This window comes from Hyposmocoma kahamanoa, unplaced genomic scaffold (genome assembly GCF_003589595.1).
Source record: "Hyposmocoma kahamanoa isolate Upper Pololo Valley unplaced genomic scaffold, ASM358959v1 232, whole genome shotgun sequence".
Taxonomy (NCBI): Eukaryota; Metazoa; Arthropoda; class Insecta; order Lepidoptera; family Cosmopterigidae; genus Hyposmocoma; species Hyposmocoma kahamanoa.
In genome coordinates, this window is record NW_020653750.1 from 8930343 (window position 1) to 8954983 (window position 24641).

Below are 24641 nucleotides of genomic sequence, written 5' to 3' on the forward strand. Positions count from 1 at the left end.
ATTCTTCAAAAAAGATTTAGAGAGAGATATTAAACAGTTTGTTCTTTGTAATTAGACCATTGTTGAGTTGGATGAATATCCATCATTAATGTAATATTCGTTTGAAAAGTTTGTAAACACGAACATTAATAACATAATAGAAAAAAAAAATTATACACAGACCTTCTACATAGTAATTTTAGACGTACAGTTCTTTTTAATGTTTCACGGATGATGTTTGTCATTTAAATTCCTTTACAAAATGTGTAAAAATATTGGAATTCACTGTGGGTCCATGCTCCATAGACTAACACATGCATGCCAAAGCTTCTTACGAAATAATTCACAGCTACTTTATATCATGAAATACTAATACTGATACAGGTTTTGATATGTGCACTCGTACATCTCTATCAACCATGTGTCATATCAGCGCCGAGAAATTTTCGTTCGTCCTTCCTTTTCTCTTACGTAGGTGCCGTTGAGTGTTTATTTCCACTAAATATCTTTATTTTAATATCACTGTAAATCCGTGTTTGTTAAGTTTGTGCCATTTTTGCAGAAGTACTTCGTTCAGGCGGAAACCATGGCAGAATCCCAATCGAATGATAACAACACTTGCGTGTTGTGTTTCAAGAATGTCGTGTATTATTCGATAGGAGAGTGTGATCATCCCGTATGTTTCGAGTGTTCTACGCGAATGCGAGTGCTGTGCCTCCGAAACGAGTGTCCTATATGCAGACAGAATCTCTCGAGAGTAAGCACACTGTAAAAACCTGTTAAATGGAATTGTACTTTATTGTTATTTCCTCTCGCACTGACTACTTACTTAGTTTACTATATATTATGCAATGTATGTTCCCTTTTATTTAAAAGTAATTAGTTTTTCAAATTCCTTGCTTTATGCAGATGCAGACTACAGCTTTGTAATTGTTAAATTTTTTGATATCCAGGTTGTGTTCACGGAGTCCATCGAGCCATACAAAGAGCTTCGAAACAGAGTGTTTACAGATAAACTGTTTGAGAGACAGTTTAAAATTGGGTTCTACAACGAAGAGATAAAAAATGCATATGAAAAACTTTTGGAGAACCGTTGCAAGTTGTGTGAGAAACAACCACCATTCAGGACATTTAGTATGCTCAGTGACCACATGCGGAAAATTCATGAGAGATTTTTTTGCGATCTCTGTGTTAAACATTTGAGGGTGAGGATTTTTTTATTTTGTACATGATTATTAGTTGTTACTTAACTTATTGTTATTTGATAGTTGCAGAAATGTTACTAGTTTATCAGTTTTTTGTATTAAAATGGTAGATATTCACGAGTGAGAGGAAGTGCTACACTCGTCAAGAGCTGGCCCATCATCGGCGGAAAGGCGATCCTGACGACACTTCTCACAGGTGTATTTTATCCTTTTGTATCTATTAGTATTTCATCTTGTGATTGTACTCATGATAGCAAACAATGTCAAAAAATGTTTACGATAATTAAGAGAAAAATTTTAGTTCCTCATACCACTGTTTTGTCTGGGGTGTGAATTAGTTATTGCTATACTTTTTGTTATCATTGGTATGTAAGGATTAGCTTATTTCTGGTCCTTAAAATTATAGGTACTTAATTATAGGAATATGTTTTATGCTTGTTTTTTCTATATTTTGCCTACAATACTCAGTATTCAGTTATTGCTACTATCCACTATTTATTTCTTTTAAAAAAAAGAAAATGTATATACACACAACATCGCATTTAGCTTAACAAAAAAGTGTGATATTAAAATAGTAATGTTTATATTCAAATAAACAAGACAAAGTAGCAATTAAATTGACATCTTTTAACATTGGTTTAGTACAAGCTCTACTCAAACTTAATTTAAAAAATCAACATTAACCAAAAATTTTTTTTTTGTACATTTTTTGATAAATCAAAACAGCTGCAAATTTAAAAATTGTAAAGTCAAACATTGATTAAACTTAATAAATATATTTTTTGAACTAGAAAAAAAAAGTATTTCAAGCTTATGAAATTTAAAACAAGAACCCAAAGTCAACCTCAAACCACTCAATACACCCAGTATTAGTAGTAGTAAATTAAAACAAATTAATGAAACAAAAGAAATTTGACAAATTTTTTATTTGCAAATTATACTTGAAATAAAAAATAAAATAGCCAACTAGACTTTTGTAAACACACTGCATTATTTTGAGGATTTAACCAATGTTCCTCTAAATGCGCCAGTATGTGTATATTCTTTTTTAACTGTTAGCATATGCCAATACAATCAAGAGATTATTTATTATTATTTATTTATACATTTTAGGAAAATTCACAGACAAATAATACAATTATAGTATACTTAAATATGAGTAATCTAATGCCATTTACGAATTTCCACCAATCCAACCAAGAGATATTGTATAGTGAAATCTGCACTATCAGGTACTCAAATATATGATATAACAGTTATATGGTAAGTACCACAAACAACAATGTTAGTCACTAATGTTATCATAACAAACATAACACAGTAATAGCAGGACATGAGCCTGAGGAACTTTAACCTTAAATAAACAAGTTGAAAATAAAGAACGCATTATAAAAGCTACCATTCAAATCAAAGCTAAGACCTACCTGCTGATAGTGTTTATTGAATACTTTAAACCAGGGGTTCCCAAACTTATTTTGTCTACTGCCCACTTTGAGAATAAATTCTTTTTTAGCGCCCCCATTTTTTCACCTACTTAAAAACCACTATAACTTCAAATGAAATAAATTATTGTGAGCGATATTAGTGGAGATTAAACATTCATTCTAAACGAGACTTTTACTATAACCCGCAAGAGTTAACTTGAGAACTGAGCGCAGTAGGTAGTACACAACGGCGCTCAGGTCTCAAGTTAACTCTTACGGGCTGCACCTGCCAATGAGAATGATTATTGAAACGCAACTTTATAGTATTCAGACAGATCTCAGTATCTTTTATTCAAAATAAAACAAACATAATCGATTCTAATATAAAAACTAATGTGAAGGATGAATCTGATGCTGTTCAATAAGTTTGTTGATATCAGGTTCCAATTTACTCAAGAACAGCCGCAATCACCACATTCGGTAACATGCAAATGATTTCTCATTTTAGTAAGCAGCGTTGTCACAGCAATAAAACCATGTTCACACAAATATGACGATGGGATATGATATTGCTGTGTTGACATTTGAAAACGGATCCAACACCCAGTCTGGTATTCAAAGTTCAAAATGTCCTGGTATCATTCGGTGAAGTCAATGTGGAGGTTTTCCAAATGTTGACAGTAGCAAACAAGTCGTCGTTACTGCTGGATACTGATAAATTCGGAAAATTGTGAAACTCACGTCTGCCCATATTCTTTTTGTGTAGAAGCAGTTTGGCTGCGAAAGCAGCAATGACATTTTTTGTTTTAATTAAATTTAGTTCATCGCCTTGCAGTTGGACATTCATGATGTTGAACAATTTATACAGGTCTGTCATGTAAGCGATATCATTCTTTGATGTAATGAGCTTGTTGCGCAATTCTGTATCTTTAGTTTCCAACAACTCTATCACAGAGTCCAACAGGTTGTAAAATCGAGTCAGACAATTGCCTCTTGATAGCCAATGAACTTCACTATGAAACAACAAACAGTAGAAATCTTCGTCATTAGTAACACAAAGCTGATGAAATAATCTATCAAAGAGCTGTTACGGATTTTATTGACTGCTTTGATGACATATTGCAGTGCACTTAAATTTCTAGCAACCAAATGTTGTCTATGAATAACACAGTGTACAGCAAGGACATCTGAAATTTTATTTTTAAGTATGCTATGAAGCCTTTATGGCACCCTGTCATAGCCGGAGCGCCATCCGTAGCAACTGATATAATATTTTTCAAGGGAATTTCTTTATCATCACAAAACTTTTCCAATGTATTGAATATGGTTTCGCCTTTTGTATCGGTCTCTAAATTTCGAGCAAACAATAGTTTTTCACATATTTTCTTATCTTTAATAAATCTCACGTAAGACAGCAACAATGTTTCATTAGTTGGTAAAGTGGACTCATCGAACTGAATTGAGAATTGACTAGTCTTCACATGATTGCACAATGATTTTCCAATGTTTTCAGCCATTTCATCAATTCGTCTTTGCACAGAATTATTACTCAAAGGAATTTTTCGGATAATCTCTGCGGCCGGTTTATGAAGCACAGTAGTTATTACTTCCTTTATTGCTGGCAAAATTAACTCCGTAATTAATTAACTTCTACGATGTTGTGTGGTTTGCCTTTTTGAGCAATTAACAAAGAGATATTGTACGAAGTTATGTTTCAGTATGTTCACAAGTTGTAGTCGAGAGTCGAGAGGTCAGTCGGTATCTAAGAGTCTTCCTAGATGAAATTACAAATCTCCCCCAAAACGCTCCCATTTTTTTCTGGGTCTCTTACCTTAGGCCTTCTGCGCCCACAAGGGTGCGTTATCGCCCACTTTGGGAAAGGCTGCTTTAAACGAATAAACCATTGAGTTTATATTAGAAAGTGGTGACTCAGTATTCTATGAAACATGTTGCTGTATTAGTAGATTATATTTAGTATGGGTACTATATACCCATATATGACATACATTTTTTTTGTTTAACAATTCATCATTAGCTTATACGCATCCACTGCTGGTCATAAGCCTCCCCTAGAGCACGCCAACTTTCCCGGTCTTGTGCCGCCCGCATCTAGCCACTGCCGGCCACCTTGGTCAGGTCGTTCGTCTATCTTGCCGCAGGGCGTTCCACACTACGTTTTCCTTGACGTGGTCTACATTCCAGAACAAATCTGCTCCATCGCCGATCAACCCTCCTGCAGACATGCCCGGCCCACTGCCACTTAAGCTTACTGATTTTGCGAGCTATGTCCGTCACTTTAGTTCTCTGGTGTATGACCTCGTTAGGGATTGGGTCCATCAGACAAACCCCAACTATAGCTCGCTCCATCGCACGCTGAGCGACCTTGAATTTGTGGACCAGGCCTGTTGTTTATGTCCACATTTGGACTGCATAGGACTTAACTGGTAGAACGCACTGGTTAAATGTCTTAGTTTTTAGGCTTTATGGGATTGACGACCTGAAGATGTGGTTAAGCTTCCCAAATGCCGCCCAGCACTTTTTTTTTATTTAACAAAGGAACACTTTACCTGAAGGTAAATCTTCATAGATAAAGTTATTTAAAATTTCATTCATTCCTTCAGTCTACACAAAATCTTTGTATCAATATCATTCCAAGTGTTATATAGTTAACAACTTTGGTGGCCCAACGTTTTATACTGTGGGCGCTGGATGAGGTCCCGGGTTTGGTTCCCGGTAGGACCTAATTGGCAAGTTAACTTTTTTAAATTGTTTCTGGTCTGGGTGATCTGGGTAGTGCCCCAGATGGAATTTCGTTGCTCTGGTACTCATAGTACTGGGAATACCCTAGTTTGAGACCAGGCAATTGGCATGGTTGTTTGGCACCTCATAATTACTATTATAGTTGTAACCGAGTGAAGATCATATTATTTTGACTTGTATGGTTTCTAAATGACAACTATTAATAGAAACATTAAACGTCATCTATGTACATATTAATTAAGAGTTGTTAGTTTATTTGATAACGAGGTTGTAAATTATCTAACACTATGCATACTGTGGTATATTCCATATAAATTCCAGTTTGCTATAATGTATTACTCCTCTCTAATAGTTTTTATTACCATAATGAAGCCTATACTATGACATTGTAGCATTTTAATTTTAGATTGATTGATTACATTTTCAAATTTCTTTGTTAAACTTTATGTTTACAGTTTTTCAAGATATACAGTAAATATTGGGACAATAATATTAAATACAGTAGAACTTTACTTAATTATGTATACACGTTGAATTTATATAATAAGAATAAATGAACACATGTTATATTGTGTCAGCACATGTAATGCATTTTATTCTAGTACTAGTACATAATTTAACATAGGACTTCCTTAAAATAAGCAATGTCATTTATTTATTTTTTCTATTTCTATATTGTAGAGGTCATCCACTATGCGAGTTTTGCGAGGAAAGATTCATGGATGCGGACGAATTGTACCGACACTTGCGGAAGGAACATCTCTACTGCCATCTGTGTGATGCGGACGGCCGCAACCTCTACTACGCATCCTACTCGGCGTTGGCGCATCATTTTCGCACCGAGCATTTCCTTTGCGAAGAAGGAGAGTGCGCTAGCAATCAGCTTACGGCGGTGTTTAGGACTGAAATAGATCTCAAAGGTTTGCACCATTACATTATTTGTATTATCTTGGTACATCATTTTGCCATAAAAGTTAATGGAGCTATGCTAACGCAAAAGCACATTGTATAACAGATATTTCAAGCAGGGAACAGAAATTAATGGAAAGTAAGCTAGGGAAAGCCCATAGCAACACTGAAATTAGGGACTATATGAATTTGATGTTCATGTTCAATCACCATTTTTGGCACAAAGATAAAATTTTATCCATTTAATACAGGCCGAGCATTTAAACCAGGGTTCGAAATGATCAAAGTGTTAATTTTCTAATAATTATCCGATATTTATCCATGCGACAAATATCCATGGTGATTCATAGTTTTGTCTTTTTAATTTTTGACTGAAAATGATAGACAATGGAAAAATTAAATAAACACGAAAACATATTTGAGGAAACGATCTCAAAGAAAGTCACAAACCAAACTTTTTTCGAGATGGACATTTGACACGTTTAGATACGTCGCGGATACAAACACATGGTGCGACGTTGCTAGCCGTAGTGTTTTGTTGTTCCAATTAAATTTGTCAATATAACTCTGATTTCAACTGTTAAAGTATGTCATAATTTTGCTTCTTGTAGAATTTTTTTAATTTGTAATATTTTGACAAATGGAAATATAATATTGTAAATATAGGTTTAATTTTATTCTAAATATTTGTAGATCAAAGATCATTTTTGGTGTCACAGTTTGTACCAAGAAAAGCACCAGACGTAATTATCATTAAGGGGCACAGTGTATTTGCAGTTAAGCAATAGAAATTGTCTTCACTATGATTGCTCATCGGCAGTCGTTGCTATTATGATAGATGCTTTTTCTTTTTAGCGACTTATCTACTCAATACGCAGCCAATAATCCTTGTTTGGACAAATGTCACCGCTAAGTTGGATGGCAAATTGAGTCTCTGGCACCTATACTTGCCATGGACTGTTTATGTTTCCGTATCTATGGCAAGAAATGTTGCTAATGACTGGTTTACTGATTACACTTGTATAGGCTGACGTGTTGATCTGACGGATTGCAGCTCACAAGGCGACAGTACACGGCCGTGGTCTGAATCGCGGTGCAGCACGGCAGGCGCGCACGCTCGAGCTTGAGTTCAACATCACACCGCACTCCGCTGCCGTAGTGCAGCGAACGCCCAGGTATCGACCGCCCTTCTAAACTTGTAACAAGTAACTGCCTCCGTGGCCGAACGGTTACCATGCCGGACTGCTACGCAGAGGTTCCAAGTTCAATTCCCGAGCCGGGAGAAATATTTGTATGCCCTCATTGACCTATGTATGCCCTACATTTATTTCTTTCGTGATTTTGGGTGTAATTTGTGACTGTTTATGTGTGTGTCCGTGGCACCCGCGTACCAAATTTACGGCTTCTTGGCGGCTAAATAGACACGGAGGCGTGTTGTCGTAGACAGGTCCTGGTAAATTGCAGGCCAGTGTTCTTTCATGGTATTAAGCTTAGAATTTAACCTTGGATTGAAAGGAGAATGGGCAAAATACAAGGGCCTTGGACCTGGAAGCGGCCACTTCAAAAACATAGTTTTTATAATTCTTTATGTTACGACAAACAATACTTAGTATGGAGTCAGAGTCGTATTTTGTGTGTAAAAAAAGTTATGACCAATACAATTGTCCAAGTAATAAATGAACACGTGTTACATTTTTGACAAATATTCCTTTGTCTACTGGATATTTCTATAAAATAAAACAATGCTTTGTGGAGTCATGCCGCCGGGACCTAAACTAGCCATGTTTCTATACCTAATTATTACCGTCTGCCAAACACTGCTTCACGTTGTTTGTTTCCGGGATGTGAATCAGAAACGCACTTGAGGATTCCACATCGCATTAAAACTAAAGTTTTTTGTGATCACAATATATACATACCTGACGAGGCTAGAATATGCCCAGAACATATACGATCAAACCATTGGGAGATATTAATTGGTTCGCCTATTTTATTAAATTCATTTACCATAGAACAAGTCACGGATGTATTTGAAATGGTTAAGAGATCTTTACAAAAGTCTGCACATTTTAATTTCGAAAATATCGAAAATATTGATGCTGATGAATTATTTTTCTGGACTGGAGTTACACCGGCGCAGTTTCAACAAATTATAGAAGAGACACCTTTATTGACTCAAAGGTGTAAACGACCTAAAGTTGCTCTGGGCATCTACCTTAGTAAGCTAAGAACGGGAGAGTCAAATACAAAACTGTCTGATCTTTTTAATATATGTCGACGCACCTTTGAGCGCTTATTAACACAATCAAGAGAATGTTTAAGCAACGATTTTGTAACGCGTCACCTCGGAATTGACCATATTACGAGAGGAGAAGTAGAGAGGAGAAACCTTTTAATACCTAATGCTATTTTTGGGAATCCAGAATCTGAAGAAGATAGAAGATTAATCTTTATATTTGATGGCACGTACATTTATATACAAAAGAGTTCTAATTTTTCATTCCAACGTCTTACATACAGCTTACATAAGTTTCAAAACTTGCTAAAACCATTTATTATTACGTGTAGTGACGGATACATAATTGACGTAGTTGGACCTTTTGCGGCAACAACATCTGACTCAACTATTATGACACAATTAATGTCAGAAGACTCGGTATTTCATTGGTTTTTTAAAGCAGGGGATGTATTTATCTTGGACAGGGGTTTTAGGGATTCATTACCAGTTATTGAATCTTGTGGTTACACAGCTCATATGCCAGCGTCAAAGCAAAACAATGAAACGCAGCTCTCAACTAGTCAAGCAAACAAGTCGCGGCTTGTTACAATTTGTCGATGGGTAATTGAAGCCATTAACGGGCGTCTTAAAAGAGATTTTAAATTGTTACGGCAGAAGTATTTTAATAGGGCCGTACCACACATGTTCCAAGATTTTAAAAATGCCGCAGCCATTCTTAATGCTTTTCGGGAACCTTTTACCGATGGACCTTACGCAAATGATATATTAAATGAAATTCATTTGAAAATTAATGTAGACAACTTACTGGCCGACTACGTCATTAATAACAATTTAAATAGGCACCGTGTGAGCTTTGTTTCTATATCAGCTGATTATTTAACTATAAATGATTTTCCACAATTAGAAGAAAGAGATTTAATACTGTTTGCTTTAGGTAGTTATCAAATAAAGCTTGCTCGGTCGTATTGTAGCGAGCACTTACGAGATGGAGTGTACTTTATAGAAGTTATGGAAGATGAATCTATAGATATTCCGCAAATGCATGTAACTGGAGATTGCTATCTTTTGAGAGGACGTATTCAATCAAGACACACCAGAGCACGAGTATATTATGTATATATAGTAGTAAATAGGGAAGGCGTTGGAAGAGCGCGCATAATACAACACTATTGTACGTGCCTTACTGGTAGACGGACCTTGGGTTGCTGTGCTCACGTCATGTCGATTGTATGGTATTTAGGGTGGGCACGGCACCAAGGAGCTCTTAATCTTCCAGCATCATATTTAGATGAAGTGATAATAGACGAAGTAAATGAGTTTTGAAACAATATATTTTATTTTATTTCATATCTTTTATATTCCCTAAAAAATATTATAACAAGAAATACTGGACCAGATTCCAAAATTGTGTCATAATTCCACAGCTCACAGAACCCTTTTAAACTTAAGACACCATTTGGGTAATCATTTTTAACATACACACCACACAAACAAAATTCCAGACAGAAGTTCAAATATTAAGTATCTACATTAAAAAATAAACATTATTCAAGATATTTCGAAAACTTGATGACTTACGTATTGGTGCCCATAATATTTTTTGATCGTATTAATGATATCTATTGATTGAAAGTAGTTTTTGAAGTGGCCGCTCCCAGGTCCATTTTGCCCATTCTCCTTTGCTCGTAAGTGTATCTGCGCATTTGGTAAATTTACCCTTCAAACTACAAATTATCTTCAAACAATGCCGCAAACGATAAAACAACTTTGACAATCCTTGTGGTTTAGATATTGTTGGTCAAATAAGTAAGACTCGACCAATTTAATAACATGCGTCATATTCTGAGATTCAGATTCTGATGTGAATGAAGCTTCGTACTTGACATTTTGTTTTAATGTGATCGAGTATTATTTATTTGACAGTAATTGTTTCGAACGGAGAACGAGACTAGACCCTTAGACTCAGCCTTTAGGCGACAGCAGACGTTCTGTGTAACAAATATGCCAGCATACGTTCAATTTACTTTGTTAAAAACGCTGTCAATCAAGTTTCCATCACGTAGACTGTTTGACAAACGCATGTGACATTTTTTTTAAAGGTTGATAGCGTACTTTCCTGCTAAACTCTCTTTGTAATCATAGATAGATAGATAAAATAATAATAATAATAACGAACACGCTCAACATAGCCCTGCACTAGGGAAACCCTGTGTCACGGGTGCCATGGACACACTCATAAACTACCACAAATTACACCCAAACTCGCGAAAGAAATAAATGTAGGCCATACAAATATTTCTCCCGGCCCGGGAATCGAACCTGGGACCTCTGCGTGACAGTCCGGCAAGGTAACCGTTCGGCCACCGGCACCGAGGCAATTATTTGATCGTTTACAGGACATTTTATACACAGTAAGATGAGGTGAAGTTGTTATTGTAGGGAGCGTGTGGAAGAGCCGCCCAGCCCGCCGCCACCGCCGCCGCCCGCGCCGCGCATTGATACGCGCAGTGACGAGCAGTTTCCGCGCCTCTCCGCTGCTGCGCCCACGCAGATGCTGCTGCAGCCCGGCCCCAACAGAGCCTACGCAGGTCGCTTTACTTTACCCCTCAGGAAACTCATTCCTGGCCCCAACTGGTGACGTGTGTTGAAAATACGACAGGAAACCGTGTTGCATGACAATAGTATACTGGGTTTCTATGTCAGGTTTGAGTACTTGACTTATTATTTTCTTATATAATATTTTTATAATATATTTTTTTATTTATTATGACCATACACAAATATATCTGTACAAAGATCCATAAATACATACCTTATAGACTAACATACACAATTAACACTATTTATTTATTTACACGTATGGACCCCGACGTGTAACGCAACGTGGGCGTCCGGTAACAGACCTTGGAAACGTCGGTGCATGACACCTTTCGGCCAAAACTTCTCCTTCATGAAGGTCGACAAATGTTGAGTTGGTACTCTCACCACAAATGAATTAAAATTCACATTGTAGCTGGACTCCAACTGCTCGACTCTCGGGACAGCATTGGCTTCCACCCGTATGTACTCCACAATATCTGCAGACTTTGTGGACATAACATGCCTCTACTATTTGACTTGATTTTGACAGTGGTAGGAATGTGTTAGAACTGACAAGTAACAGTCAGTTTGCAGTGTAGAACATTAATAGTATGCGTTTGCGCAGGCACTGGTAGGTTGGAACGCAACGACAAGAATTTCCCTACTCTCGGAGGCGGCGCCTCCCGCCCCGCGCAACCTCCCACCACCCCGCGCCAAACCGCGCCTGCTGCCGCCACTGTGCTAAGAAACTGTATGTATTATGATTTATTTAAATAAACATTTAGTACAGTCAATTCGGGTAACTTTCAATCGTGGTGTAACTTTGAACGTAGTTGCGTAAAAGATTAAAAAAATTATTTTATGTATGACAATCTTTTATTTTTATTATTGAAACTGTGTAAATTGGAACAAAATTGTTAAACGAAAGTTATGAAAGAAAAAAGTAATGTTAAATTGTATTTTTTTAAACTTTCGCGGTTTTTTCTTGGCGAAAGTAATTTGGTGTGATTTGTTGCTCAGTTTTAGAATCGGAATTAAATATATAAATCTGAATATTGACTGGTAAGTTTTGGTTTCCACACTTAAGTAGAGGTTTATATATCGCTTTTTTAAAGAATAATTTAATTTGGTTTTGTATTTACGCGTAAAACGAATTAGATTTTGACGACGTTACCAAACAGAGAAATTTGGGTAACTTTGAATGTGTTTGACTGTGTTTTTAGAGAAGAGGGTAGTCTGTATACAGGGAGAGTTCTAAAAGTTACTCCTTTGGAAAATACTGTCTCAGTGCTCCAAAAATGCTTTTTAGGAGGTTGGTCTTGGCCCTCTAACGTTGAGACATGTCAAGTTAATAAAGCCGATATTGTGAATATTATAAAAGAGCAACAGTTATCTAGAAAAGGCGGCCGTATTTATATTGATGACGGCATTTTATTCAAGGAGTGGGGTGAATAGATTTTTGTTATGTATTTACTTTGCCTAAAATAATTGTTATAGGTGATTCATTTTGATCTCGTTTGATAGCTAAATAAGCGTAGAATTTATTATTAAACAGAAAATTTTCATTTTTATTCGCATTAATTAAAAAATCTAAAAAAAAAACAAGTTTTTCATTTTAACTAAATTAGTTCGTCTCGTTTTATTATGGCAATACCAAGTCAAATGTCGTTTTTGAACGCACTGTCAGGAATATTTGGACAGATTCACATCTAAAAAATATGAATATGTCGTATAATCTTACACAAACTGTAAAATATCTAGAAAATATACGGTTTCCATATCGAAGGCTAATCTTATTCAAAGTTACCCAAAATTCAAGGCAACTTTGAATGTGACTTTTGGAGCAAATCTAGAACAGTTTTGTTGAATAATTACTAAATTGCTTCTATAAGAACCAAAAAAGGGCTTAAAAGAACACTATTCAGTTAATAAAGTAATTGTTGAGAAACATAATTAAATTTGAAATTATTAGAAAAACGTAAAAAATGTTCAAAGTTACCCGAATTGACTGTATACAACATACTTTAACTTAACGTAAAATTAAAAAAAAAAAAAGATTTAAATCTTTCGTGCAATGAAACATGCTGATAAAATTACAGGCACATGGGACTTGTCTACTTATGTCTCAGGTTGACGGGCCGCAGTGGCAGTGCCCCTGAGATCATTGCGATTTAAAGCTCTGAGCGGCACTGCAACTGTTATGGACAGGCGTGTAACTTACCATCGCGCGTACAACTTGTTCGTCGCGTTAGTTCATATTATATAAACATTTTTTTTAATTGAAACAGATTATGCATAAATATTTTTTCTTTTTAATCTGCACTAAAGATTATTTTATTCATTAATTTTACAATCTATGGGTGTAATTTCCAGCAAAGCCCTCAGGCAGTGTGTCGATCCAAGTGCACAGCCAGCCGGCGAGCGCCAGTAACTTTCGGCTGACGCAGACAAGCGGCAACCGCGTCACTCTCCCTCCACGCCGAGCTCCCCTCAGTGACGACGACTTCCCCTCACTCGGGCCAGCGTCTAAAGACGACCATCCAAACATCGGAGCTGTCGCAACTCAGCCCCCTAAGGTAATAATAAACTCTCCTCAATCTTGACGATGTTAAAAGTTATTACATTGGTGTATCAGCGATTTAGCACTCTGGGTTTCACAGTTAGAGATTCCCTTCAGATTGTTTTAGATAGTACACCTGGGTTTCGGTACGGTGGCAGTCACGGTACATTTCGTTTATTTTCTAATGGTTTTTGGTATGGTATAAGGTATATGTTTCAATACGCCTCTGTATCGCGATCTTAAAGGCCCCCGTTGTTTGTAGGATACACGTTGTATCTCCGATGTTACTCCTCAATACAAAACGTCCCAAATATTTTCTGGCTACAGGTTACCCTGATTAACACTCAAGAAATGCAAGCTTTGAAGAATAACAATTCAGCTAACTCGCAGCCTAAGAAAGTTCCACTGAACGTTGAAGCTTTCCCAGCGCTGTCGTCGTCGTCGACGCCGTCCGCGCCGCCGCAGTGGATCAAAGTTTCTAAATCCAAGGACAAGTCCAAACCAGCCAGACCTGAACCGCCGCCACCACCGCGCGAGCCCGCCTTTAACCAAGTCGCCGACTTCCCCACTCTACCCGTCAATAGCAAGCCCAAACCCAAAAAGGCTCCCCAACAACCAATCGTCCAACCTACGCACCAACATCAGCCTATACCTCCGCCAGAAACTAAATTAACTAAAAAAGAGAAAAGGAAGCAAAACAACATCAAAAAGGAGAACTCGGAGCCCACTAACGTAACGTACGTGAATGGGATAACTGAAAAGTTTACGAAGCAGCAGATGAAAGAAGCGTACAATGCCGCCATGATGAACGACAGCCCTAATATCGAAATCGACACCAAAATTAAGACTATAGTAGAAACACCGTCTGCGGTCAATGCGGATAAGAAAAGAAATGGGGGCAATGGAGATTTTTCTTTCACGTCCAAAGATTACCCGCCTCTGTCGAAGAATTCTATTGCTGCGTCCAGTAAGAGCGCGAACGCACTGCCGAGGAGCGCTAAAGAGGTTCTGAGCTGTATGCCGAATGGCAACACGCCGCCCGGGTTCAAGTCACGGCCGGCGTGTGACGGTATGACGTTCACCAACTCTGCGGGGCAGACGTTCCCCGCGCCCGTACACACGTACATCCCGCCGCCGGATTTCGAGCAGCGGAACCGCGCGCTGGTTAAAAAGTTCGCAGCGGCCCTCGGGGGCGCGGCAGCGGTCGAGGACTTCAAAGTGGCTTCGCGCGCTTTCCGCGACAGCATAATTAGCGCGGAGGAATTCCGCGAGCACTGCGCGGCCGCTATGGGGCCAAAATTGGACGAGGTGTTGCCAGAATTGGTGGCGTTGTTGCCGGACATTGCAAAGCAGCAGGAGTTGGTCGTGGGTCGACCGCTGCCGGAGTTGTGTCCGTGCGCCATTTGCGGCCAGCTGCTTGCGCCTACCGACGTCGGGGCGCACGACTCCGCCCACTGGCCCCCTCTCGCAGCCCACTAACACAGGTCAGGCGAACGAGACTAGTACTAGAAATTTAGCAAATTTCACGGTACCTAATATTTATCGAGCAAGATATGTGCTTGGAATTAAATATGCCCAATTGACACTTTTCTTTATTTATTATTTTCAAGGTAATAATTTGAGAGACACGTAAACTTTGGTAAGGTAGAATGGAAGATTTTTTATCACAAATTTTGAAACTACCAAATAAAGACAGTTCGAGTGCGTACGTATTCGCTTACACTCGAAAAGGAACTAAAAATGTCAGTACGTTTAATTCTACGTCTACTCTCGTTGGCCGTACTTCTCGCTAATTATTGTGATACTTTGGAATGCCTCCGCTTTGTGATTGATAACTTCGGGTTTCATGCCTACTGGGTCCCTATACGTTTAATTAATAGTGATAAAGACGCTACAGTTACAAAAGTACTGCAATAAAAAGTTTTGTATTATGTAATAGTTATAGCTTTCATTGACCAATAGCAGCGAACGAATTTTTTATAGCGATACTGTGACGTGATTTACCTAATGAGACGAACGACTTTATCCACTTCCAATAACATATGCTGTCAAAACGTTTAAAGTAGATAGTGTAATGGTTCTCAAAAGTAAATGTAGTACATACATCCAAATAGTCACAAAAGCAGACTTAAACTTAAGACCAAATGTCCAATAGCATTTCACAGGCAATTTAGTGAAATGTAAATTGTTTAAAAATGTAAGTTAAGGCCCGTCTCAACGTTACAGTTAAAGGTGAACACGTTGTTTCATTCACGTAGTTAATGAACATGTCAGTTATGTTAATCATATTGATAGTCACGTATTTGTATGTTTATAATTAACTAACAATATCGCAATAATAAGTTCCACGTGTGATTGTGAGAATCGGTGTTACGACAGTGTGAGGTTACATTATAATGAATATGTTTTACACGATGTAAAATTTATCTATTTTTGTACTTTAAATAGAACAATTTACTTTTAATTTGTTTAAATTTTTTGTTAAATATTTGTTTATTGCATACAGTACTGCTTCTATAAAATTGTTGCGCAATTAAAATATGACGTTTCCTTATATAGATACATATATTTTGCAGATTGTTTCCAATGACAATGTATAAAATAATATAAATTCAGTTTTACATGGAGAACGTCTTCTATTTGTCACCTTTGCCCCATCCCAAGAATCCTTTGACGAGGCCGGTGATGCCGGCGCCTTGCTTCTTACTATCGCCGGCACCTATCTTGTCATCTAAGTTGGGGAACTCCACAAAGTTACACGCTAGGTCGAAGAACAGCGGCTTGCACGGAATGGCTTCCATTGGTGGGGGCAGTTTGTATATGTTAGGGTTTTTAGTCAGGACCTGTGTGTCTTCGCGGTACTCGTCCAATCTGTCCACTAAAGGCTTCTTATCCTTGTACGGTTTGCCGCTTGACGTGTACTTGGTTTCCTCATCTTGCTCCTCGTCATCTTCTAGGACCGAGTCTGCGTGGACCTCAAACTTACAGCTTTCTATATCTTTCTTCAAAACTTGCAGCTTTTCAACCAGTTTCTTATCAGTTAATTTGTTAGAGATGGATTCGGCAGCATAGTTGCTACTCCTTTCCAGCATCGCTAGCGCTTCTCTGAAACGTCTCAGCCCTGTGAGAACTTGTGCGATATAATAGCATCGGAATGCGCGATAAGCCTTCATTTGGGTCTCTATCTCCTCTTGATATGCTGCATCATTTTCGAATCCAGGCAGCTGCTGCAGTTCGGTGAAGTTCTGTAATATGATTTCGTACAACCGGGTCAAGTCGTGAGGACGGACCTTCTTGCCATCTATCTGGATGTTGTTCTTGCGTGCTTCTTCGGCCTGCTGCACTAGTAAATTATTTCTCTCTATGGTGCGCATTAAGCGCAAGTACATCAAGTAAGATAACAAGTAGTTGATGCCGGACATTTGAGTCTCGGATGCGGTTTTGAGTTTTGGATCATTTTTTATTTCATCTTTGATTGCGGATATGGCGTCTTTGCAATCCATAAGTATGTTTTCGAGGATGTCAATCTTGGATTGCGGCGAGTCTGCGCCCGCGACGGATTTGTCCAGGTCCTGCAGAGCGATAAGGAAGAGACGTACTTTCTCTGGACGCACGGTAACGCGGCGCCCGCGCCACTCCACTTCGTGCATTACACCTGAACGGGATTCCCTGTTGACAAAATAAAATTGTGGTTTTTTTAACCATTAGTCAAGTGGTTGGCATGATAAACAACATTTAATGAATAGAATACTTACTTAGCTTGAGCCATGAGAGAATCCAAATTCTCGATGAGTCCCTGACCGCGCATAGCAACGAGGTCGCCGGCCGCAGATTGGTCGCCAATGTTGTACGCGCAATAACGCAGACTAGGTTTTAGTTCTTCAACCTGTCAACATTCCAGTGAGTAAACATCGTTGAATTATTTAGTTTATTATACAGGTGTCCCAAAACTCAATGATAATAACCGAGGAACAAAACTTCGTTGAATTATTTTGTTTATTATACTGGGTGCCCCAAAACTCAACGATAACCTAGGAACAGGATATTGCCTAGTTTGTAACGACCCAAAAATAAAAATCGGAGTAATTTTTTTTGTGAAGTCTAGGGGGTTCAAATCTGGAGAACGAGGTGGCCACAAACTTGGACCAAAGCGCCATCCATCCATCGACCTGCGTACTTTTCATTGAGTTATTCTACTGGTCGGGCATAATGAGCAGGACATCCATCATGTTGATACCACATTTCCCGCAATATGCTAAGTGGCACGTCTTCCTGTAGATCTGACACCCCGTTCTCCAGATTTGAACCCCTAGACTTTTTTACTGGGGTAGTCTGAAAGAAAAAGTTTATTAAAAACCCATATCAAACGTTGCCGAATTACGACTAAGAATCACGGAAGCTGTACAACAGATAAATTTACGATGATATGCACGATTGATGAAAAGGTCATTTTTAAGGCGTTGCCGTGCATGTATTGATGCCGGTGGAAAACAGTTTGAGCCTTGCTGTAGTCATAAAATTATAATAATTTACTCATTAGTTTTATTTAAATTCCTATATCTGTCGAGAAATGTGGAATTTTGAGACTGTTTGCCTCACTCAATCATATTTACCAGTCAGTTTAACTCTAACTACAAAGATATGAAACCGAAATTAACCTTAGAGGCACTGAAAGCCATTTTCACTTTGAAAAGGTAACGTTTTAACGTTTTTAACTTGGCCTCTTTTTAGAAAAACCAAGATTTATTTTATACCATTTTAGGATCTTGATTAGTTGCGCCAACTTTTGTAAGAAGTTGCCATGGTAGTCTAGGTACATTTTACGCGGTGTCAAAGTTACCTTAAAAAAATCGGCAAAAAATTTCAAGAAAATAATTAAATACAATATTTTTTTGTGGCGAAGCTTTAGCAATTCGGGCTTACTTTGGCATTGTGTTCATTAGCTGGGCTATTTGGGTTACTGTTACAAAAACTAGAATAGCAAAATTAGCAAATTTGTAATTGTAGTACTTAAAAATGGTATACAGGGCCTTCCTTTTTAAACATTTTTCATTAAAATGCTTATATCACAAAAAAAGACTCGGATCTTCTAAATATTTTTTTTGAGTTGTTACAAACTAGGCAACATCCTGTTCCCAGGTTATCGTTGAGTTTTGGGACACCTGTATATTGTAATGCCTACAATCATTGACTTTTTATTTGTAAGCCAATGCCTACAATAATGTATTTTATCTTCACTAATTGTTTTGATATAAGTAAAGAGGTCCATTGGTCTATTCCAGGTCTGGTCTAGGTATATTGGTTGTATTTACAAGTAGGTACATCAATTTCCACCTAAAGAATCTTATTTATTTTGGTAACTTCAATTTCAAAAGAAAGAAAACACTTTTCAGTCTCTTTCCCCAAGTATCTAAGTGTAAATTATGAAATGGGAATGAAGTTACCTTCTGCTTATAGACGAGCCGTTCATCTTCGGGCAATGCAGCACACAACTTATCGAGCACAAGCTGAGCCCTTTGCAGGCTCTCGGCCGCCGCGCGCCATTGCTGCAACTCCACCAATAGAATGCCACCCAACCACGCCGCGTACGCGCCTGCTTCAAGTTGCGTGCGCGCATCGCAGGCGCCGCTTTGCTAAACAATAATTAGAATAGTATAGTTTAAGTTTTATGGACCTATATAGATTTTGTATACACAATTTTGTAAGTAATAAATAATTAGCGAACAATCGACAAAACAAACATTTATAATCTCAGTACAGAGTACTAAAAAACTACCTCAAAAGTTCGTGGAATGGCATCTATTTGCCAAGTTTTATTGAAATTGGTTACCGGAAGTGCGCGAAACCGGATTCATCCCTCATAGTTTGTTAACTTTAGAGGTGGAATATTTTCTTCAAATTTAAATGGGACCAACACTGAGGTACCCTCTTTCCAACAAGATAAGAATCATCAATGTGGTTTCACAAATGCCGTGCGTTTTTTTTTATCGCGTAACATACATGAAAAAAAGAGTCTAATTGCGAACTTCCTCCTTTTTTTGTTAAAAATACGATAACTTTTAACTTTTGTTCATTGAAAGGGCTATTCAATTGTGCTTTTTAACAAAATCAATTTAGCAATTACCTCGCATAGCTGCAACAAAGTCTGAGCGTGTGCATAAGCTTTCTTCAACCTTGAGGTAAGGTGGAACTTCTTCCTTGGCTCAGTATTGGCTTCCTGACGCAACTGCATGGCGTGAGCCCATGCGCGTTCTGCCTGCAGTAGCGGCACGCAAAGTAGGCGATTCTCGGCATTAGCGCCCATCAGGTGGGTAGTTGTGACGTCACGGCGACGGTAGTGGCGTCTGTCGCCCTGTAATATAATATTTCAGTGGCTACATCTTGTACCTATGTAAGAATACAATTATAACTTTTTTTATAAAAAAAAACCGACCTCAAAAGTTCGTGGAATTACATCTATTTGCCAAGTTTTATTGACATAGGTTAATGGAAAGTGGGTTAAATCCAATAATTCGGATTCATCCCCTAATTTAGAGGTGGAATATTTCCAAATTTAAATGGGAGCACTACTGAGGTACACAAATAAAAAGGAATCATTGAAATCAGTTCACATATGTCAGAGTAACTGTGTACACAAAAAAATACAGTTAAATTGAGAACCTCCTTTTTTAAAAGTTAGTTAAAAATGTATGAGAAACAGATGGTGGGGACCATTAGATGGAAATAATAATGCTGAAGAGGGGTTAAAAAGTAATGAGAAACAAATGATACCTGAGGGATTTTGAGCACTTTACGCAAACGTCGGATGCGCCGCGAGCAGTAGCCACGATAGCGTTGATAGTCGGCATGCCGCAATCCGTGCTGCTGTTGAGCATCCTTCGTGATGCGGAATACTGAGGTGGGTTTAAGGAGTAACTTTTGGATTCATTACAACTTATATAATTTGCTAACTACAAGTATAGTAAAATTTATTGATGTTGACAAAATTATTTCATATTTGTAACAAGCATACCAAAAGAAAAAATTCTGCTCAAATACTCTGAAGTTATTTTGTATGAATATTATAAAAGTTGTACATGTCAAAATAAACAATGTGAGTGCAGAGTGTATGTAAAAATGCGTATTCTGTACTGAAACCTGCACACAAGGCAACCTTCTTGACACAACTTATAGTGCAGTACACATCCACAAGCAAAATATTGTTTTAATTGCAGATGCCAGCCTATAATTATGAGGAAAGATAAAATTTTGAAAGGGGTTGATTAGTAAAAAGAAAAAAATGTGCTATTTTCTAAAATCTAAGCTTCAGTAATTTGAGTTTATGGAAATTGCACACCTAACCTCTTTTAATTTAACACTATAATTTTCTGGTTCATGAATTTAAACAGAGAATATTATGCTTCAAATTTTGGGTTTTTTTCAGAAGTAATATTGCAATAAATTTGTCTCCCAAGTTTTAAGTCACAAAATTAGGTGTTTACATTTTTTCTTAAATCACTTTTTATGATATCAAAAGACGAGATGAATAAGTTGCAGTATACATAGCAATAAAATTGTACAACATGAAAAATTATGAATATGTATCAAACTGTATTATGTAAAACGAATCATAGGTGCGAATCGTATACATTTTAGTCTTGTAAAACGCTTCCTGTAAAGTTGGGAATTTAGGTTTATGATTCCTTACAACGGTGAGATCAATTTGATTGCGTCACATACTAAACTAGTGTTCTACATTTGAATAACAAGTTGTTTTTCCTAAAACGGACAGAGTTGCTGGTTAATTAATTTTTTGATAATTAAATTATATTTGTGTTCATCCATAAAACTCAAATGACTTGGGACGTTAGAAAGTGATACCATATTAATTATTCTTAACAAGTCAGGATACAATAAAAGCTATTGTCTACTATCATCCTAGAAGTGAAAAACTAAAGTTACCCACGTACAATAGATGCCTAGAAATAATCCTAAAGGAATTAGACTAAGAATGCACTTCATTTAATGTCTATCTACAATATACAATAGGTTATGTTGATTGATAGTGAACACATTTGGCAAAACGAATTTCATGCAACAGATTAAGAATATGTAAATATTGAAGTTTACAGCCCAATACAATTTCAATGTAATTTTATAAAAGGATACTCTCTAAAGTTAGAAGAGACGGTTGTTTAACTTCTTCTTTATCAGCTTCTTCGTTGGTCTGCTGCTTCGCATCTCCTGCTTCTCCTTCTAATACTACCATTTTTCTTTTACAATGTGCTTGTTTCAAATAATTTATTAAAATTATTACTGAAAGTCCACGAATCCTTTTATATCTTTACAGAAATCTTTCTAATTTGTGCAGTGGACGTCATGGCAGTTCATGGCACGTCACTTGCCAAATGTCAGAAAGATTGCATACGAGTTACGAGATTTGTCATGAAACGATCGGTATCTAACCCATATTTTTGAACGTTATACAATTTTTTACAGAGTGAAATTCTAAATAGAATAAGTTTTGTGCAAGTATTTGTTGATTACAAGTACTTAGTCGTAATATTAATGTAGTAGAAAAATACTAGAATAAGATAGTTTATTCCTTTATTTTACTTGTTTCTACAAAATGTTGATTACTTAAAAACCTTAAGACTTTAATTTTTAATCGACTTCAAATATTAAAATTATTGTCCTTCTACTAAAATGAGTTTATTATAAATAAAAATAAATAAATAAATAAAAATATTTTATTATTTCACTGTACATGGTATAATTCAGGGGCTGATGTTTCCTTTTAAGCTTGATAGGGCCTGTGTTAGGAAACATCGCTCTTCTTTACAATTAATAATTAAACATTGCTCTTAAGCTGGTGTTATAACTATCTATAATTTACTAATACATTAACCTTAACAACCTAAGACAAAATTAACTTATGTGTTACTTTGTGTGAGTGCATGTCCGTGTATATATGCATGAAGTGTGTGTAAATAAGTGTTTGTGTATGTGTGTGTGTGCATGTAAATGAGTGTTTGTGTGTGTGTGTGTGTGCGGGTGCGTGTGTGTGTGTGCGGGTGCGTGTGCGTGCGTGCGTGCGTGTGTGTGTGAGCGCACATATTTCTGTTCTATTTTGATTTAATTTAATGACAATATTATATTAACTAATACCTCGCTTTTATGTTTACTTATTTATTTATATATTTATTTATTTATTTCAAACTACACACATCAAAAGTGTCTAGGGATCAAGTACGTTTAAGAGTATTGCTGCAATTAGGGTTAATTATATTAACTTTTTTGTATCGCTGTTGATACTTTTTAGTGAGTTTTAACATTTAAATAATGAATATTGTTTAAAATTCGATAATAAGAAGAAAATCGATTGTCAATGTGGTTTTGTATAAAAATGAGTTATAGCGTTTTGACAAAATCATTACAATATTTGGATCGGAACCGAAACAATTTACATTATTATGGAGAGACGACATCATTTAACCCGAGAAGTGATGATGCGAGCCGTCGGAATGTTGGAAGCTGGTTCCAGGCAACGTGCTGTGGCTTTCACTCTTAACACTACACAGAGCGTCATAAGTCGCCTCTGGACGCGCTATCGCATGACGGGCAGCGTGGCCGAGCGACATGGAGGACGATCTCGCATCACGACTCGCAGACAGGACCGGTATATCCAAAATACTGCTCGACGGAATCGTACCATGACCGCCATGATGTTGGTTACGAGGCTCCACAGCTCCTCAGGCTTGCTAATAAGCGATCAAACAATCCGAAATCGTTTACGTGAAGTGGGTCTGCGATCCCGAAGGCCGCTCAGAGTTCCACCTATTGCACCCTGCAATCGCAGGACCCGTTTACGATGGGCTCGCGAACACAGAAACTGGGAGGAAGAAGACTGGCGCTATGTGTGCTTTTCGGATGAATCCCGCTTCGGTATGAGACCGGATACAAGACGTACTCGAGTTTGGAGAACATCTGGACGTCATGAACGTTTGAGATATTGCCAGGAAGTTCATCCATATGGTGGGGGAACAATAATGATATGGGCCGGTATTTGGATCGGCGGAAGAACCGATCTCATTTGGATCAGGGGTAACCTCAATGCTCAAGTTTACGCAGAGAGGATTGTTTCAGATGTTATCATCCCTTTGCGAGGCCAGTTGGGTGATTCATTTCAACTAATGCATGACAACGCACGTCCACACACGGCTAGAGTCGTAACACGCATTCTTGCCGAAGCTCGTATCAACGTTCTGCCGTGGCCTGCTCAATCGCCAGACCTCAATCCAATTGAGCACGCATGGGATATGCTTCAAAGAAGAGCTGTGCCGAGTATGCATATCGTACATACTCTACAACAATATTTTTACTTGTTACAAAACACATGGGCGGCCATTCCTCAAAGTGATTTTTATGAACTCATTTTAAGCATGCCAAATCACTGTAATTGTGTGATTCGTGTTAATGGTGGAAATACAGATTATTAATTTTCTTACCTTTACAATAAAAATGAGCAAAATCATCATTTTCGCCATTTTTTTGTCATTGACTTGACGCCGTTAATTTGAGTTTTTTCCCACAATTTGCAAAAACATCAATTTTAGTTTATTTTAATTAAATATAGGGGTAAGCGGTTAAATAAAACATAAGCATTAAAGTAAGAAGTCGTCCTGGAAGAATGGATTTAGTAAACATTGCTTAAATAATTTTTATTTCAAAAATATTCACTTGATCCCTAGACACTTTTGATGTGTGTAGTAGTAATTGCTCCTCATACGACTTAGTTTCGAGCCATTTTGTAATGGCTAATTTGCAGTCATAAACTATTTTGTTGTATAAGTATATCAAGTTCTTTGTTAAGAGTGTATTTGTACTGTCTACTAGCCGCAGTAGTTTTTATTTCTGGTACTAATGCAATTTTATGATATGTTCTTCTGCTTGTAACCCTAGGTTTATATAGTAAATTTTTATGTTGTTTTATTACTGTGTAGAGT

General features: G+C 37.4%; 2 protein-coding genes across 2 annotated transcripts; one reads left to right on the forward strand and one right to left on the reverse strand.

The window, feature by feature from the left end:
• Positions 1 to 415: 415 nt before the first annotated feature.
• Positions 416 to 15612, forward strand: LOC113228669 (E3 ubiquitin-protein ligase ZNF598). Its single transcript, XM_026462024.1, has 10 exons — positions 416 to 450; positions 542 to 736; positions 933 to 1184; positions 1295 to 1380; positions 6050 to 6288; positions 7332 to 7452; positions 10956 to 11104; positions 11722 to 11847; positions 13470 to 13672; positions 13984 to 15612. Exons 2-10 carry the CDS (start codon positions 566 to 568, stop codon positions 15133 to 15135), a joined length of 2499 nt encoding a protein of 832 aa, XP_026317809.1. The 5' UTR covers positions 416 to 450; positions 542 to 565; the 3' UTR covers positions 15136 to 15612.
• Positions 15613 to 16045: 433 nt separating this feature from the next.
• Positions 16046 to 22025, reverse strand: LOC113228671 (signal recognition particle subunit SRP68). Its single transcript, XM_026462025.1, has 6 exons — positions 21805 to 22025; positions 20428 to 20549; positions 19781 to 20008; positions 19101 to 19289; positions 17412 to 17542; positions 16046 to 17325 (listed from the first exon to the last, which is right to left on the reverse strand). Exons 1-6 carry the CDS (start codon positions 21902 to 21904, stop codon positions 16293 to 16295), a joined length of 1803 nt encoding a protein of 600 aa, XP_026317810.1. The 5' UTR covers positions 21905 to 22025; the 3' UTR covers positions 16046 to 16292.
• Positions 22026 to 24641: the final 2616 nt, after the last annotated feature.

Coding starts and splice junctions, on each gene's coding strand:
- LOC113228671 (XM_026462025.1), bottom strand. CDS start 21,904: ATGGTAGTATTAGAAGGAGAAGCAGGAGATGCGAAGCAGCAGACCAAC. Junction 19,290..19,780: donor CTTTGTTGCAGCTATGCGAG/GTAATTGCTAAA, acceptor ATTATTGTTTAG/CAAAGCGGCGCCTGCGATGC. Junction 17,326..17,411: donor TCTCTCATGGCTCAAGCTAA/GTAAGTATTCTA, acceptor TTTTGTCAACAG/GGAATCCCGTTCAGGTGTAA.
- LOC113228669 (XM_026462024.1), top strand. CDS start 566: ATGGCAGAATCCCAATCGAATGATAACAACACTTGCGTGTTGTGTTTC. Junction 737..932: donor GCAGACAGAATCTCTCGAGA/GTAAGCACACTG, acceptor TTTGATATCCAG/GTTGTGTTCACGGAGTCCAT. Junction 11,105..11,721: donor CCCCAACAGAGCCTACGCAG/GTCGCTTTACTT, acceptor GCGTTTGCGCAG/GCACTGGTAGGTTGGAACGC.